Genomic DNA, 14,072 nt, shown 5'->3' on the forward strand with positions numbered 1-14,072 from the left:
GACGCACTTCTCGTCGTTTGTCAACACATGAGAAGAATTGTGCTACAAGAAAAGCAAAGAATGTCGGTGTAGTTTTGGGACCAGGGTTGGTGGCCAGGACCGGGGCCGAATCTTTATCGGTAGGCGATCGCTGCGGCCAGGTCTCACCCCCCTCTCCCCCTCCCAAGTGCGTCCGGATCCTGGAAGCTGGTTGGTGCGGAGCATTTTCGACACAGGTTCGCATTTTGGAGATCCCAAGACAAGACAAGAGCATAGTAAAATCTTCTTATACGTTGGCTTAAAACCATGCGCTTAACGGCGCCGACGTCTATCGAGAACTGGACAAAACATACAAAATCCAATCCTTTTTGTTCGCTACCCAGTACTTACCTCCATTCGCCTATTATCCGCCCATAAGCCAGTCTTGAGCCTTACCTTTCTCACATCTATAGTACCTCTCTGACAGAAGCCTTGCACGCCAATCCCCTTAATCAGGAACCACGACTCCAAAACCATCCTCTCAATACATCACCGGATTCCACCCTCCATAGAACCCCTCCCCAGACACCCCCGCCCCCTGCCCCACCCCCGCATCCATCAGCTCCGCCGCCGAATTGCTCAAATCCGGCTCCCCGGACCACGTCACCTCCAACCCCTCGATACCCCCCGTCCACAACGCTCCCCCACCACCACCACCCACACTACCACGACCATCCTGCGACGGCAACACCACCCCACTCGGCGGCGACGCCGTCTGCTGCCCATGCCCCCTCCCCCTCCCCACCCCATCCACGCCCACCCCCACGACCCTCGCCAACCGCTCCCTCACCCCCCGCAACCCCGGTTCATTCCTCAACGAGCGATGCGCGCTAGCCTCCCACAAGCCGCGCGCCACCTCCTGCACGACACCGGTAACCCTGGCCATCTTCCCTTGTTGCTGCTGTTGCTGTTGCTGTTGCTGTTGCTGTTGTTGCTGTTGTTGCTGTTGTTGCTGTTGTTGCTGTTGTTGCTGTTGTTGCTGTTGTTGCTGTTGTTGCTGTTGTTGCTGTTGTTGCTGTTGTTGCTGTTGCAGTATTACTATCTGCCTCATCATCCTTGCCACCGCCCTCCCGCACGTATCCAGCCCCAGCACGACCCACGGGGCCGTGCGGACGTCGTGGTCGGCGCGGCCGCCGAAGAGGTCTTGCAGGGCGGCTTGGCGCTGGAGGGTTTGCGTTGCGGCGAGGAAGGTGCGGATGGCTTGGAGGGTTGTTGTGGTGGACGACGACGAAGAGGAAGAAGGGGCTCCCTGCTGCTGCTGCCGTCCATCGTCCATCGACATCGACATCGACATCATGGGGCCGCCAGACGAGGAGGTAGGAGAAGAAGGAGAAGGAGAAGGAGAAGAAGACGTCGACGAAGGAAACGCGGGGAAGGCGGTGTGGATGGCGATGAGCTGGTACGCGGAGCACGTGAAGGTCTGGGACGGGTTGCTGTGGTCGAGCGTGGCGGGCAGGCGGGCGCGGGCGTCGGCGAGGAGGGAGCGGAGGAGGGGGGCCAGGGCCAAGCCCGTCGTCGTCGTCGTCGTCATCGGCGGGCGGGACGGCATGGGTGGTGGTGGTGGGGTCGGCGCTGTCCAGTACGACTGCTGTTGCTGCTGTTGGCCTACCGGGCTGGAGTTGGTCGAGGACGTCAACGAGCCGTGCCGGCGCTGCTGCTGCTGCTGCTGTTGCAGGCAGAGCTTGAAGATGGGGCCGATGGTGGAGGTGAGGTGGGCGAGCGACCAGAGCTCGCGCACGCCGGTTTTCTGGGCGACCAGCGACGCGACGTTGCCCGAGGTCTCGTCGAGCGAGTAGACGATGGAGGAGGAGAGGTCCGGGGGAGGCAGGGAGGCCGTGTCGAGGGGGGCGAGGGCGTCGGAGTCGGGCGAGGACTGGTGGAGGGAGACCCAGAGCGCGACGGAGGAGGTGATCCAGTAGATGCGTTGGTAGAGCTCGGTTTCCACGGCCCGGATGTTGATGCCGTTCATGTGGTAGTCTCCCGGAGATGCTTGACGGAGTTCGGCGAGGCATTGGGCGGCCACCATCCGGGCGAACTCGAGGTAGCAGTAGCCTTGGCGCGGGCGGTTGAGGCAGAAGTCATGCCAGCCCAGGATGACTATGGCCTGCGTGGTCGAGAGCGAAAGGGATGGGCGCTCGAGCACACGTGCCCGGGCTGCTTCGACAAAGGCCTCGATGGATGCCACGTCTAGGTCGCCGACGATGAAGCTGGCCTCGGCAAGGACCAGGGCCAGTAGCTCGTAGTCATGGGTGCCATTGCGATAGGACTGAAGCAGCAATGTCTTGGATACGACGAACGACAGGGGGTGGGTGGCAAACCAGACTTCAATCAGCTGCTGCACCTTCTGGTCGGTGAAGCTCTGCGGCGGAATGGGCGGGGCGAAGATGCCAAACGACGGCAGGGCCTGAGGCTGCAAGAAGAGTCGGCCCAACCCCACGAGCGTCGTCTGCTCGCGTGGAGAGCAGCCCAAGGAGTTGAAGCGGATCAAGAAAAGTTCGACGATGGATTGCGCTAAGCCGTTGAAGACGTCACGGTACGGTAGCTTCAAGCCACCGTGGACCGGCTCCCGCGTGGCGGCGCCATGCCAGTAGCCGCTCCGGTGAAGCTCGGCGGCCGGGGAAATGTGGCTTTGCACGAACAACCGGTGGGCGACGTGCTCCAGCTCCTCGCAAAGGTGCCGCTGGGCTCCTGAGGCCTCGGACGGCGTGGCCGCGGTGGACGCGAGACTGGAGCCCGGAGAGGCGTAGCCACTGAGGATTTCGGTCCGTGGCGGGTTGTATGGAGGCTTGCCCGGCTGGCTGCCGCCACCATACGCCTCGTAGGCGCACTCGACGTCGTGGGCGCGACAGGCGTCGCAGATGGAGTGCCCCGAGCAGCGGATTCCATGGGTCCGACAGAAGTAGCAGGTCCGCCGCGGGCCAGCGCTCCCGGGCATTTCAGCGGTCGCTGCTCCATTGGGGGCGGGAATCGAGTCCATGATGGGGGGGAGAGGGTTGCATTGCGGTCAGGGTCGCGGTACGGCGTGGAGAGGGGTTGAGGAGGCTTGTATGAGCCGCATTGGTAGGCGTGCGGCGTAGCATGCGCCAAGCTGGCTTGATTGGGCCCCGGACGCCATTCGTAAACGCGTCGAAATCAGGGTTAAGCGCACCTGGGCCAGGCCCACTTGGGACTATTGATCAATGATCCTCGATAAAGTTCGGGGGGATCGGGGTAGAACGGGCGGTCAAGCGGACGGTCACGGCTGAGTCAGCGCCGGCCAGGAGCCTCCATTTCTTCAACGCACTGGACGGGAGCAAACACGCTGATAGGACGGGCACCGACGGCCCAAACAAGGAATTCGGCGTGTGTTTCAGAACAAGTGGGTGGCGGCCCCCCGGCAGGCGAGGCGAGGCAGCACACACGCCGTATCTTCTCCACGCCTCTCCCTATTGCACACCCTGAAGAAACGAAAAACGAGAATTTCGCATCGCCAAGAGCATGCTGCTCACCTGAGGCTCCACAGGGCGCGTCTCCAACCATTCATACATCCAAGCCCCCGTCGCATCCCAATCCCGGGATAATGCCGGAGAAACGCCTTCAAACGACGCCCAAACACCGCCGTTTACAGAGAGGAGATTGTACAGACCCCAGTCAGAACTGCCGCCGTATGGGCGCAGGAAACGCCTTCTCGTCGGTTGACGTGCCGAGTCCCGACAGCCCCATCAACTGCATGTTGTGCTGTGCGTCGGCCATCTCGCGGATCCGCTTTATCAGGTTGCTGGCGTTCCCCACATTAGCTCTCGTCGATCTCGGCGAATCTACCTCAATGCAGCCTAAACTCACCTGACTGGAAGGTTGCTTCGCAGTTCTTCGCTTCTGGCCAGCGAGACCGCCTCTTTCCTCTTGGCGTCATGCTCGTCCAGGTGCTCCGCTATTAGCACCTGCGACTCGTCCAAGCTCGCCCCATACACTTTATGCACGCATCCGTCGTGCGTGCACCGCCAGATGTCGCCCGGCGAGTTTGCCTCCACCGACACCGCCGGCTCAGACATGATGCTGGGCGCAAGCCCTGGTGTCGCTCTGGCGCTCTGCGGTGTTTTCCAGCGCAAAGGCAGCATCTCTTTCCTTTCGTCGTCCGATTCGGGCGGAGAGAGTCCTTGACCGGGTTGAGTGAGACTTCGGCTGCTCTGTCTCTTACGCCTGGTGGTCTCCTCGTCTGCTTCGATCTTGCGCTTCGGTGGGGATGTGACTTCTGCGGTATCTGTGTCTTCGTCGTCTTCATCTCCGCTACTTCTGTGGTACGACTTCCCGCTTCGGGTCATGCCCTTGCCCGAATACTTGCTGCTCTTGGGTCTGAGGAGTGAGTGTCTTGCTTTACGTCCACGCCGAGGAGCTGGTGCCGGAATGTCCTCTGAGGACGAATCGTGCTCAACCTGTTGCTGAACCAACTCGGGTTCCGGGTCGGGTAATGGGTCTCTTCGTCGGCGTATTGCAAGTTCCGCTGCTTTTCTCAAAGCACTGGCCGACAGCTTGACTTGTGACAACTCCGTGTAGACGGGCTGTTCTGTCCATTGAACGGCCGGTTTCCGTTTATGCGTCATCATGTATATCAGGTTCGATGCGTGTGCCCTGATATAGTCTGCCGCCAGCTCTTTATCATCCACTTCGAATTTCCGCACCATAACCTTGGCAAAATTCTCGACCGTCATGTTTTTAGGCGCAAGCAGTCCCTGGATCTGGACCTTCTGCATCATCTCCCACACCACCTTCGCCTCCCACCAATTGCCATCTTTCTTCGGCGCCGCGCCAGGCTTCAGAGGTTTCGGAGGTTTCTGCCTCGCATCATCCGCCGACTCGACCTCTTGACTTCCAGACTTCTGACTCGACGACGTCCCCCTCTTGACCTTCTTCCTCTTGTCCAGCCCCACCTTGCCCGCCTCCTTCCTCTCCATCGCCTCGAACTCGTCCGGAAACTTGCTCTTCAGGTGCAAAAAGATATCCGTATAATTCCACGCCGGATCCTCCAACTCCTTCCCCCGCAGCATCGACAAGATCAAAAACTCCCTATGCCTATAAATCGCCTCGGCCGCCTGCTTCGCGCTCGCAAACCGCTCCGGATTCTCCGCCGCGTACCTTCTGAAGATAGCCCTCGCCGAGCACCCGCCGCCGCCGTTGCCGCCGCCGCGGTACACATCCGCGAGGAAATACAGTATATTGATCGCATCCACCATATCGGCAAACGCGTCCCTGTACGCGCGGGCGGGCGGGTCCGCGATCTTGAACCAGCCGGCCCGGCCGGCGGCCCAGATGGCGACCTCGCCGTCGTCGTACTGGCCGTAGGCGAAACGCGTGACGGCGCGCAGGACGACGGGCTGGCCGCCGCGCGGGAAGGGCGACGGCGCTGCTGCTGCTAGCAGGTGCGCCGACGCGCGCGGCACCGCCTCCAGCCGCCCCAGCACCGTGACGGGTGTCGTCGCGTCGGCGTGCAGAAGGCTGGCGGGTTCGCCTGTCGCCGGGTCGCGCACCTCGGCGCCCGCGAGCTGGAATTCCTCCCACTCGTTTTCGTCTGTGAGGGCGGGGTCGTGCGGGTTGAGGACCGAGGTCTCGGGGAGGTAGGTGCCGGTGGTGGTGGTGGTGGTTGTGGCGTGCGGCGGAGCCATGATGGTCTCGGGGTGGGTTGATCGTGGGATTGATCGAAGGCTGAATGTGACTTGTGCGGGCGAAGCTGGCTATGAGGGTGACTGCTCGTGGGCGGATGGGTTGGTCGGCGTAGGCGGCGTCGTCTTCGTCGGCGTGCTGGTTAAAACATTCACCGTTGACATGCTGGGGTGCGAATTGATGCGGTGCGACGCTGACGCCTGGGGTGAGTGTTGATGGCTGCTGCTACTGTTTGACGTGTGCGTAGGCAAGTAGCATCGCAAGAAGCGCGGCTGAAAGAATGCGGGCACAGGCACCAAAAGAAGCACAGGCACCCGCGGGCTGGCAGGGCCTCTGCCGAATCACGCGCCAGCCTTTCTTACCCTCTTCCTGCAGGAAACGGGCGCGTAGGGCTGAAAACGTGAAAAAGGTAGCGAGGATTTCGGCCGCACGGCGCCGACGTCAGCTGCAACCTAAGCTGCAAGCTCTACCTAACTTTACCTGCTCTCCGCCCCCGCCAATTCACCCACTCACCAATTGCTCCCACCCTCCAAATCTGCATGTTCGGTCTCGCGCCCACGCTCAGACGCGCAGCCATGTCTTCCGCCAGCCAGCCGCAGCTCCTGCAGGGAGTCTTGGGTATGCGCGATCCCCGACATCCTTTCCCGCCATGAGCTCTCCCACTCATGAAGAAAAAAAAAAGACCCCCCCTCCGCCATACAAACATTTTGAGAACGACCTAACGCGCCCATTCTTTCCTTTCCCGCCCGCATAGCCATCCACAAACCGATAGGAATCTCGTCGGCCCAGGTCCTCCGCGACGTCGAGGAGCACTTCAACCCGTCCACGCTCTTCCGGCCGCTCCTCGACGCCGAGCGCGCCGCGGTCGCCGCGGACAAGGCGCGACAGGGCTCGCAGTACCGGCGGAAGCGCGGGCCCAACCGCACGCAGCGCGTCAAACTCGGGCACGGCGGCACGCTCGACCCGCTCGCGACGGGCGTGCTGATCGCGGGCGTCGGCAGCGGCACCAAGGCGCTGGGCCGCTACCTGGGCGGCTGCCGCAAAACCTACGAGGCCGCCGTGCTCTTCGGCTGCGCCGCCGACACGTACGACAACACGGGCAAGGTCATGGCGCGCGCGCCGACCGCGCACGTCACCCGCGAAAGCGTCGAGGAAGCCCTGGAGCGTTTTAGGGGCGACATCATGCAGAAGCCGCCCGTCTACTCGGCCATCAAGTTCAACGGCAAGAAGGCGTACGAGATCATGCGCGAGGGCGGCGCCCCGCCCAAGATGGAGGAGCGCCCCGTCTCCGTGTACAAGCTTGAGCTGGTCGACTGGTTCGCGCCCGGCACGCATGGCTGGCGGTATCCCAAGGAGGAGATGGAGGGGACGAAGGAGGAGAAGGAGGTCGCGCTCAAGGCGTCTTCTTCTGGCGCGCCGAAGAACGCGACGGTGGTGGAGGGAGAGGGAGAGGACTCGGCGGCGGCGGCGGCTGCTGCTGCGGGCGAAAAGAGGAAACGGGACGAGGGTGACGCGACGGAGGAGATCCCCGAGAAGAAGACCAAGACGGAGTCGGGAGCGGAGCAGCCCGCGGATGCCACCACCACCACTACTACCACCGCCGAGACCGACGACACGTCCGCAAAGACGTCGCCCGCCGAGAAGGAGGAGGAAGAGGAGGAGAAACCAACCCCCACCCCCGCGGAAAAAAGCGGCGGCGGCGACGACGACGACGGCGCCAACGCCCCCGCCGCCCTGATCCGCATGACCGTCTCGTCCGGCTTCTACGTCCGCACCCTCTGCCACGACCTCGGCGCCGCCGTCGACAGCCTGGCGTGCATGACGTCCCTCGTCCGCACCGAACAGGGCGACTTCGAGCTCGGCAAGAACGTGCTCGAGTACGAGGACCTGCGGGCCGGCGAGGACGTCTGGGGCCCCAAGGTCAAGACTTTGCTGGAGGAGTGGACGGCGAGGCAGCAGCAGCAGGACGAGCAGCAGCAGCAGCAGCCGAGCGAGCAGCAGCGGAAGATTGAGGAGCCGCCGGCGCAGGCGAGGCCGAAGTCCCCGGAGAGGAGGGAAAGGTCCAAGTCTCCGGTCAAGACCGTGAGGGAGGCGAAGGAGGATGATGTCCCGGAGCTGGACTGAGGATGTGAAAGCACCTCGAAGCCATTTACATTTGGTTTTGCTCAAAAGGTATTGGGCTGACTCAAGTTATGGGTTTTGACGCGGCTTTTGCAAGCTGTCTACTGAAAAAGCTTCAGGCCTGCTTGGTTGGAGACCCTGAGCGCAAAAACGAGGAAATTCGCGGCACGGAGTATAAATGCGGATGCACCGGCGCCATACAGTAAGATGCTGGAAGAAGATGAAAAAAGCGTAGGCAACATGGCAACATGGAGTATGATTGCAGATCCTCCAACGCCATGCAGAAAGGAAGTAAAAAAAAAAAAAAAAAAAGTCGAACCCATAGATAACATGACCATCATGAAATTCCCTCTATAATAGAACCTTTGAACCAAATGAAGAAAACCCCCCAATATGCGTACAACGCTCGATATGATGCCGTCTTCGACTGAGCAAAAATGATATGCGGGTATCCTGTACACAGATATCGATGCGAATAATCGACTCACCCAATGCGACCGATTCCTCATGAAAAGATGGCGGGCGCTGGCGCCTCCGCAGTCTCCTCTCCTTCCTCCTTGACTTCTTCGTGGTTCACGAAGATGAAGCTGGCCAGCACCACGATGGCGCCGATCCAGTACGCCCAGTGGCTCGTTTGGCCGTTGATCAGAATCTGGCCGATCAGCGAGCACGGAATCGTCATGCTCAATCCGACCGTTACCACGAGCGGGCTGCCGGTGAGCAGCATGGCGTAGGCCCAGCACATGTCCGAGACGAGGGAGGTGGCGCTGTTGACGAGCACGATGGCCGTGACGCGGAACGAGGGCGGCATCTCGAAGGGCTCGATGCCGGTGATGTCGAGCAGGAAGAAGCCCGGCCACAGGACGACGACGTTGAAGAGGCCGACGAGCCCGAAGAAGAGCGGCATGCTGACGCGCGACTCGTCGCCGATGCGCTTCTTCATCAGGACGGCGTAGAAGCCGTACATGACGGCCGAGAGGAACGCCAGCGCATCGCCCAACGCAATCTCGCCCTGCGTCTTGGATGGGAAGGAGCCGCGGTTCTCGTCGTTGTTGTTCGTGCCCGAGATGTCGACGGTGCTGATCAGCACGATGCCGGCCAGCGAGGCGAGTACGCCGAGCAGCTTGCGGATCGTGAAGTGCTCGACCCCGATAAAGGCGCCGACCAGGAGCGTCCAGATACTGCTGGTTGACGTCAGGATCGTGCTGCTAGCGACGGTAGTGTACTCGAGGCAAGCGGCGGTGAAGTAGTTGGCCTGCACATCACAGCACGCGAGTTAGCCCTTCCGTCTCCTTTAACCCCTCCGAGCACCAACCGGACAAGTACTTAAGCCACAAGCTTACCAGAAACCAGACAAGGCTGAACTCGAAGCTCAGCTTCGCCGTGTCCACGAACGTCAACCCCTCCGTGTGTTCCAACGGCGGGTCGCCGAGCTCGACACTCAACGTCTGCGACGCGCCCGCGGCCTCCAAGTCTGCCGATCCTGAGTCCTCGTCCTGCGGTTGTCCCAAAAAGGCCTCCCTCTCCGCACCGTCCTCTTGCTCCTTCACCGGCGCGTAAGCGCTGACGCCGCGCTTCGAAAATGGTCGCTTGACCGCATCGGTCAGCTGTCGGAACTGCTCGGGATCGCGACGGGCTTTCCGGAACAATATGGGGCCCAGAGGAATGACGAAGAAGGCAGTGTTGATGTAGGTGACGAAGAACGGCTTGGAGTACGTGTCGTCGGCGAAGATGGTCTGGCGGGAAAAGAACGCAGTCCCCTGTCAGCATGTCCTGCAAAGTCCGAGGTGCGCGCGCGAGAGGGTACACGTGCGTGCGGCATGCGGAAGAAGAAACGGAACTCGGGCGCACTCACCGATGCGAGGAAGTTGGAGGCAGTCCATAACAAAACCGTGACCAGCAGCAAAGTTATTCCCAAGGTATGCCGCCAGCGCGGAGACATCTTGCCCTCAGACCATATGCTATAGAGACTGTGGGAAACCGAGTGAACGGACGATGCGCTTCGGGCGCCCAGCGCAGGTCGGACTGCTCCGTCCATGGTGTTGTGGTGTTGTGGGATGTTTCAGGCCGCAGCAATGAGGGTCCGAGGTATGGAACAGGAAGGTCCGATAGGCGGATGTGGGTGATGACGACGCTATCGGCAGAGACTCTCAGGTCGCGGGGGTGAGAGGAGCGAGGGCGCGGCGGCTTCCCGGGGTTCGCGGTGCATGGGGATGTTGAAGGCTGCACATGGACCGGGTCGCGAGGGGGTGGCAGGTGCGCAGAGAGGGAGAGGGATCTGACATTTGGTGTTGCATAGGGTAGTCGGGGGACCTCCGTGCCAGCGGCGACGGGCGGGTGCCCACCATAACCCTGTCTCGCTTCCGACGGCACGCCGCATTGCTCCTGGAAGCTTGGCGCCTGATAGCAATCCGGCTGCACGCGTGACCAGCAAACAAAATCACCATTCCACGCGTATGTACAGTCTTTCGCGTTGCATCATATTCGAAATTACATCCGAGACCCGGGATGCCCTCTGAAGCGCTTGTCGTGGACCGCCAGGAAGAACAAAAGAACCAATCAGAACGCCGCGGCCATGAACCAGAATCACTCGTGTAATGTAGCCGTCCCCACCGCATATCCTCTAGTAAAACGACGGAAAAGACACGCGGCCGTTTAGCACGCGCAGCCGTCACGGTCGCCGTCGAGGTTGATCGGTATCGTCTCGGGGAAGTCCTGGTTGAAGTCGCCTGCCTCCTCCTGCGCAAGGGCCTGGCGCGCGATGACTGCGGGGCGCAATTAGCGGGTAATGCCGACCAACGGTATGGGGGTGTCCTACCCTCGAACGCCTGCTCAACGTTGATGGCCTCCTTGGCGCTTGTCTCGAAGTAGGGGATGCCGCCCTTGGAGTTGCAGAAGGCCATGGCGCGCTTCGTCGAGATCTGGATGCACTATCAGCCATGTCGTCATCAACCACTAGCATCCGTCCCTACCATGCGCTTGCTCTCCTCAACATCGATCTTGTTGCCGATCACGACCTGCTCCGTGTCAACAGACAGACTCAACATGTGACTTGGGCCGGGATTCGTACGAAGGGGAAGCTCTCGGGGTCCATGGGGCTCGCTTGGATCAGGAACTCGTCCCTCCAGCTATCAAGGGTGTCGAAACTCTTGGCGTTGTTCACATCGTAGACGAGGACGCAGCAGTCAGCACCGCGGTAGAAGGCAACACCAAGGGACTGGAAGCGCTCCTGTCCCGCGGTATCCCAGAGCTACACCGGCATCAGTCTGTGGCCCCATTGGCAGCGTCGATGTCCACCCACCTGCATCGTCACCAAGCGGTCATCGACGAGAACCTCTTTCGTCAGGAAGTCGGCGCCGATGGTGGCCTTGTAGCTCGCGCTGAACTTCTTGTTCACCTGTGTACAGCCGATGTCATTATCGAGAGCAGCAAGGGTGGGAAGCGGCGTAGGCGGCGAAGGAGACGACGTACGTATTGGTTCATCAGACTGGTCTTGCCGACGCCACTGTCGCCGAGGATGATGACCTGCACCTTGCGTTAGCACCGTGTCCCTGCCGTCGCGGGGCATAGGCGGCGTACCTTGAGCAAGACCTTTCTTCTTGACGCCATGGTCGCGGTGTTGGGCGGGCGGTACGTGCGGTTGGGCTGCTGCGACGAGACGCGGAGGACTGTGGCGGACTGGAAATAGGACGACAGTCGTCCAGACAGAGTCGAAGGGTATGCGCGCCGGGAGTGGATGCGGCTGACAGGAGCAGAGGTTTTGTTGTCGGTATCGGTGTGATGTGTTGACGCGGGAGATGTGCAGCTCAGGACGTCAAAGCTCTGGGCACGAGGTCGGTGAAGCTTGGCTGCTTATGACGGGCCAGCGACAGGGTTTGCGCCGACCCCCGACCACCTCTTTCCCACGCCCTCGTCTCCGCCGCGCCTGTCCTGCTCCACCCCTTTCCTCTTGGGTCATTTCGTACATCGGCAAACGTCACTTCTCGCATGCTGGGCTGCTCCATGTTCCACTGGGACCACGGCGTGGGAGAGGCACCCCTGCAGAGCTCAACGCGCCTCCTGCTTTTGCGACACAAACACGCCAAACAATTAGTGGCCACACGTGGTATCGGTAATGCAAGCCATGTAAAGCTTCTTTTCCGGCACATCTTAATCGCCGACAGCCAGACTGCCACTCCTGTTGTACATCTCACCTTGCTCGATGCTGTCAATCATCACGTCACTCTGCGATCAAAGCTTATCGTTCTGGCACACTGATAGACACTACCGTGTACAATTTGTGGCTATCTCCAGACTACTTCCGTCCCCGGCTTCTGAAATAGCGGTAACACAGTCATGTGGCCCCATTTCCTAGGCCGGTGCAAGCGTCGTGTCCCAAGGCTCACATGAAGTCGTAGTGCGGCTTCACGATCTTACCGTCCAGCAAGTCCTTCACAAATGCACGGAAGGTGATTGGGCGGAAGTCTGGGTACAGCTCGCGAGCATCCAAGTAACCAAGATACTTGGCGTACTCGGGCTGGTTGTCGCCGCGCACGTATTTGCTGTACTTGTAGTCCGCCTCAAAACGCATGACCCGGTTCATGAAGCTGTCGGGTTCCTTCTCGTCCTTGATCCTAGCCTCATTCCTTACCGCCTCTACTTCTTCGAACGAAATCTGGAGGCGTCATGCTGATCAGTCGGAGTGCTAGGTGAAGAGCAAGTCCGCTTCATGAAAACGGGATAGACGCACCTGTTTTCTCTCGGGCTTTTCTCCGGTCACCTCCTCCACGATGGAATAGATCTGGTTTTCGCTGAGGACGTCACTGCACGTAAAAACGTATTTGTTGAGCGTGCGTTCATCCTCGACAATCCTCGCTGTCCAACGACCAAGGTCCCGCAGATCGCCGATGATATTCGGCTGCTCACCATCACCGTGAATGGTGGACTGGGGCATGATAGTAGCGTAATCGAACCGGCGAGATGGCAGCACGCTGGCGAACGAGATTTGGTGCCAAAATCCGACGTCGATGATTGTGTAGGGGAGGTAGAGTCTCTTGATGTGGTTGTACACTTCTTCTTTCTACAAGAGCGGGGTCGGTTAGTACAACTGTCGTTGGAAGGGGCAGAGTATGGATTTCATCTCACGTCGTCCCGCAACAACATGACGCCTCCAGCCGGAGCGACAGTGGTCCACGCGCATGGCACGAAACGCTTCACTCCCGCCTTCTTTGCGGCAGTGGCCAAGTTCATCTGGGCCAGTTGAGACCTGGCATCAATAGCGCTGATGGTCACATCGACTCCCTTCTGGATGGAAACGAGCTCCTCAACCGGGCCGTTGATGTCTGCGATCACGACCTTCACGCCTCTCTCCGCAATCTTCTTCACCTCAGGCTTTTCGGCTGAGGATGGCCTGACGAGAATTTGGACTTCCTGTCATGGTGAACAGAAATTAGCCATTTGAGTTTGCCGTGGTATTCATTCACATACATAGCCACCATGCTCTAGCAATCCATTGAGGATGGACTCGCCGGTGTTGCCGGTTGCGCCGAGAAGTAGGACACGCTGTTTGGCCATGGTGAATTTTGAAGATCTCAGGGGAAAAAGATTGATGTAGATTGGAAGATTATTCGCTAACAGCCACTCTGGGGCTACAACGAACTACACTCTTATACAAAGAAAACAACGGCTCGGAAGTCTACAGGATGGCAGGATGTGGGGAGGTTATGATGTAAGCATTAACTGGTGCGCTGTTCGTCCGGCCATCCGGCGTCCGGAGCGGATCAGTCAGTTCCCGAACCCGAGACGCTCGCAAAGGAGGAGGTTCGCCAGATGTAGAGGAACGATTCGATGCCACAGGGCGTATACAAAGATCATCGAATCCAAGATCGTTCTCGGTAATGGTTGCGACGGCTTGGCAAGTCGAAAACGAAAACGGATACGGACGGAAGACGGCTACTAATACCTCGAAGAAGTCTCGCCAGGAACAAACGTCTCTACGTTGCGTTTGGCTCACCGCGAGAGAGAAATCATTTTGAACTCAGGCACGGGAGGTAAGCAGGCACATATAAATCGTCATCTCGCTCGCGCATTCTATCCTCTTTGGGAACCTAGTGCACCGACTGACACGTTCAGAACCAGCGCTTCTCAAGCCACAGTTGCCTCTTCAGCTGTAGCGTTGCCGCAACCAAAACCGCACGGTTGGAACCTCTTGGCGACGTTTTGCCATCCGGTGATCGCTGGTAGTGAAAATCGAGTTTTCAATCCGCCTTCGGTGTGTCCGAGGCGGGTAGCTGCCCGTTCGCCTGGCGGAAGAATTC

General features: G+C 59.9%; 6 protein-coding genes across 6 annotated transcripts; 1 reads left to right on the plus strand and 5 right to left on the minus strand.

Moving 5' to 3' along the window:
- Nucleotides 1-499: 499 nt before the first annotated feature.
- On the minus strand, nt 500-2,995 carry SLS55_002686 (uncharacterized protein; the record flags this gene model as incomplete). Its single annotated transcript, XM_066774167.1, has 1 exon — nt 500-2,995. The coding sequence occupies one exon, from the start codon at nt 2,993-2,995 to the stop codon at nt 500-502; it is 2,496 nt and encodes an 831-aa protein (XP_066636734.1).
- Nucleotides 2,996-3,836: 841 nt separating this feature from the next.
- On the minus strand, nt 3,837-5,657 carry SLS55_002687 (uncharacterized protein; the record flags this gene model as incomplete). Its single annotated transcript, XM_066774168.1, has 1 exon — nt 3,837-5,657. The coding sequence occupies one exon, from the start codon at nt 5,655-5,657 to the stop codon at nt 3,837-3,839; it is 1,821 nt and encodes a 606-aa protein (XP_066636735.1).
- A 573-nt stretch (nt 5,658-6,230) lies between these two features.
- Nucleotides 6,231-7,779, plus strand: PUS4 (pseudouridine synthase pus4; the record flags this gene model as incomplete). Its single annotated transcript, XM_066774169.1, has 2 exons — nt 6,231-6,273; nt 6,428-7,779. The coding sequence occupies 2 exons, from the start codon at nt 6,231-6,233 to the stop codon at nt 7,777-7,779; spliced, it is 1,395 nt and encodes a 464-aa protein (XP_066636736.1).
- Nucleotides 7,780-8,281: 502 nt separating this feature from the next.
- Nucleotides 8,282-9,814, minus strand: SLS55_002689 (uncharacterized protein; the record flags this gene model as incomplete). Its single annotated transcript, XM_066774170.1, has 3 exons — nt 8,282-9,031; nt 9,120-9,512; nt 9,632-9,814. 3 exons carry the CDS (start codon nt 9,812-9,814, stop codon nt 8,282-8,284), a joined length of 1,326 nt encoding a protein of 441 aa, XP_066636737.1.
- Nucleotides 9,815-10,431: 617 nt separating this feature from the next.
- YPT7 (Rab GTPase ypt7) lies at nt 10,432-11,385 on the minus strand (the record flags this gene model as incomplete). Its single annotated transcript, XM_066774171.1, has 7 exons — nt 10,432-10,541; nt 10,595-10,697; nt 10,749-10,793; nt 10,847-11,026; nt 11,078-11,173; nt 11,248-11,301; nt 11,356-11,385. 7 exons carry the CDS (start codon nt 11,383-11,385, stop codon nt 10,432-10,434), a joined length of 618 nt encoding a protein of 205 aa, XP_066636738.1.
- A 772-nt stretch (nt 11,386-12,157) lies between these two features.
- Nucleotides 12,158-13,329, minus strand: SLS55_002691 (uncharacterized protein; the record flags this gene model as incomplete). Its single annotated transcript, XM_066774172.1, has 4 exons — nt 12,158-12,430; nt 12,506-12,835; nt 12,901-13,185; nt 13,243-13,329. 4 exons carry the CDS (start codon nt 13,327-13,329, stop codon nt 12,158-12,160), a joined length of 975 nt encoding a protein of 324 aa, XP_066636739.1.
- Nucleotides 13,330-14,072: the final 743 nt, after the last annotated feature.

The sequence above is a fragment of the Diplodia seriata genome, assembly GCF_021436955.1.
Source record: "Diplodia seriata strain FDS-637 chromosome Unknown scaffold_2, whole genome shotgun sequence".
NCBI classification, from domain to species: domain Eukaryota; kingdom Fungi; phylum Ascomycota; class Dothideomycetes; order Botryosphaeriales; family Botryosphaeriaceae; genus Diplodia; species Diplodia seriata.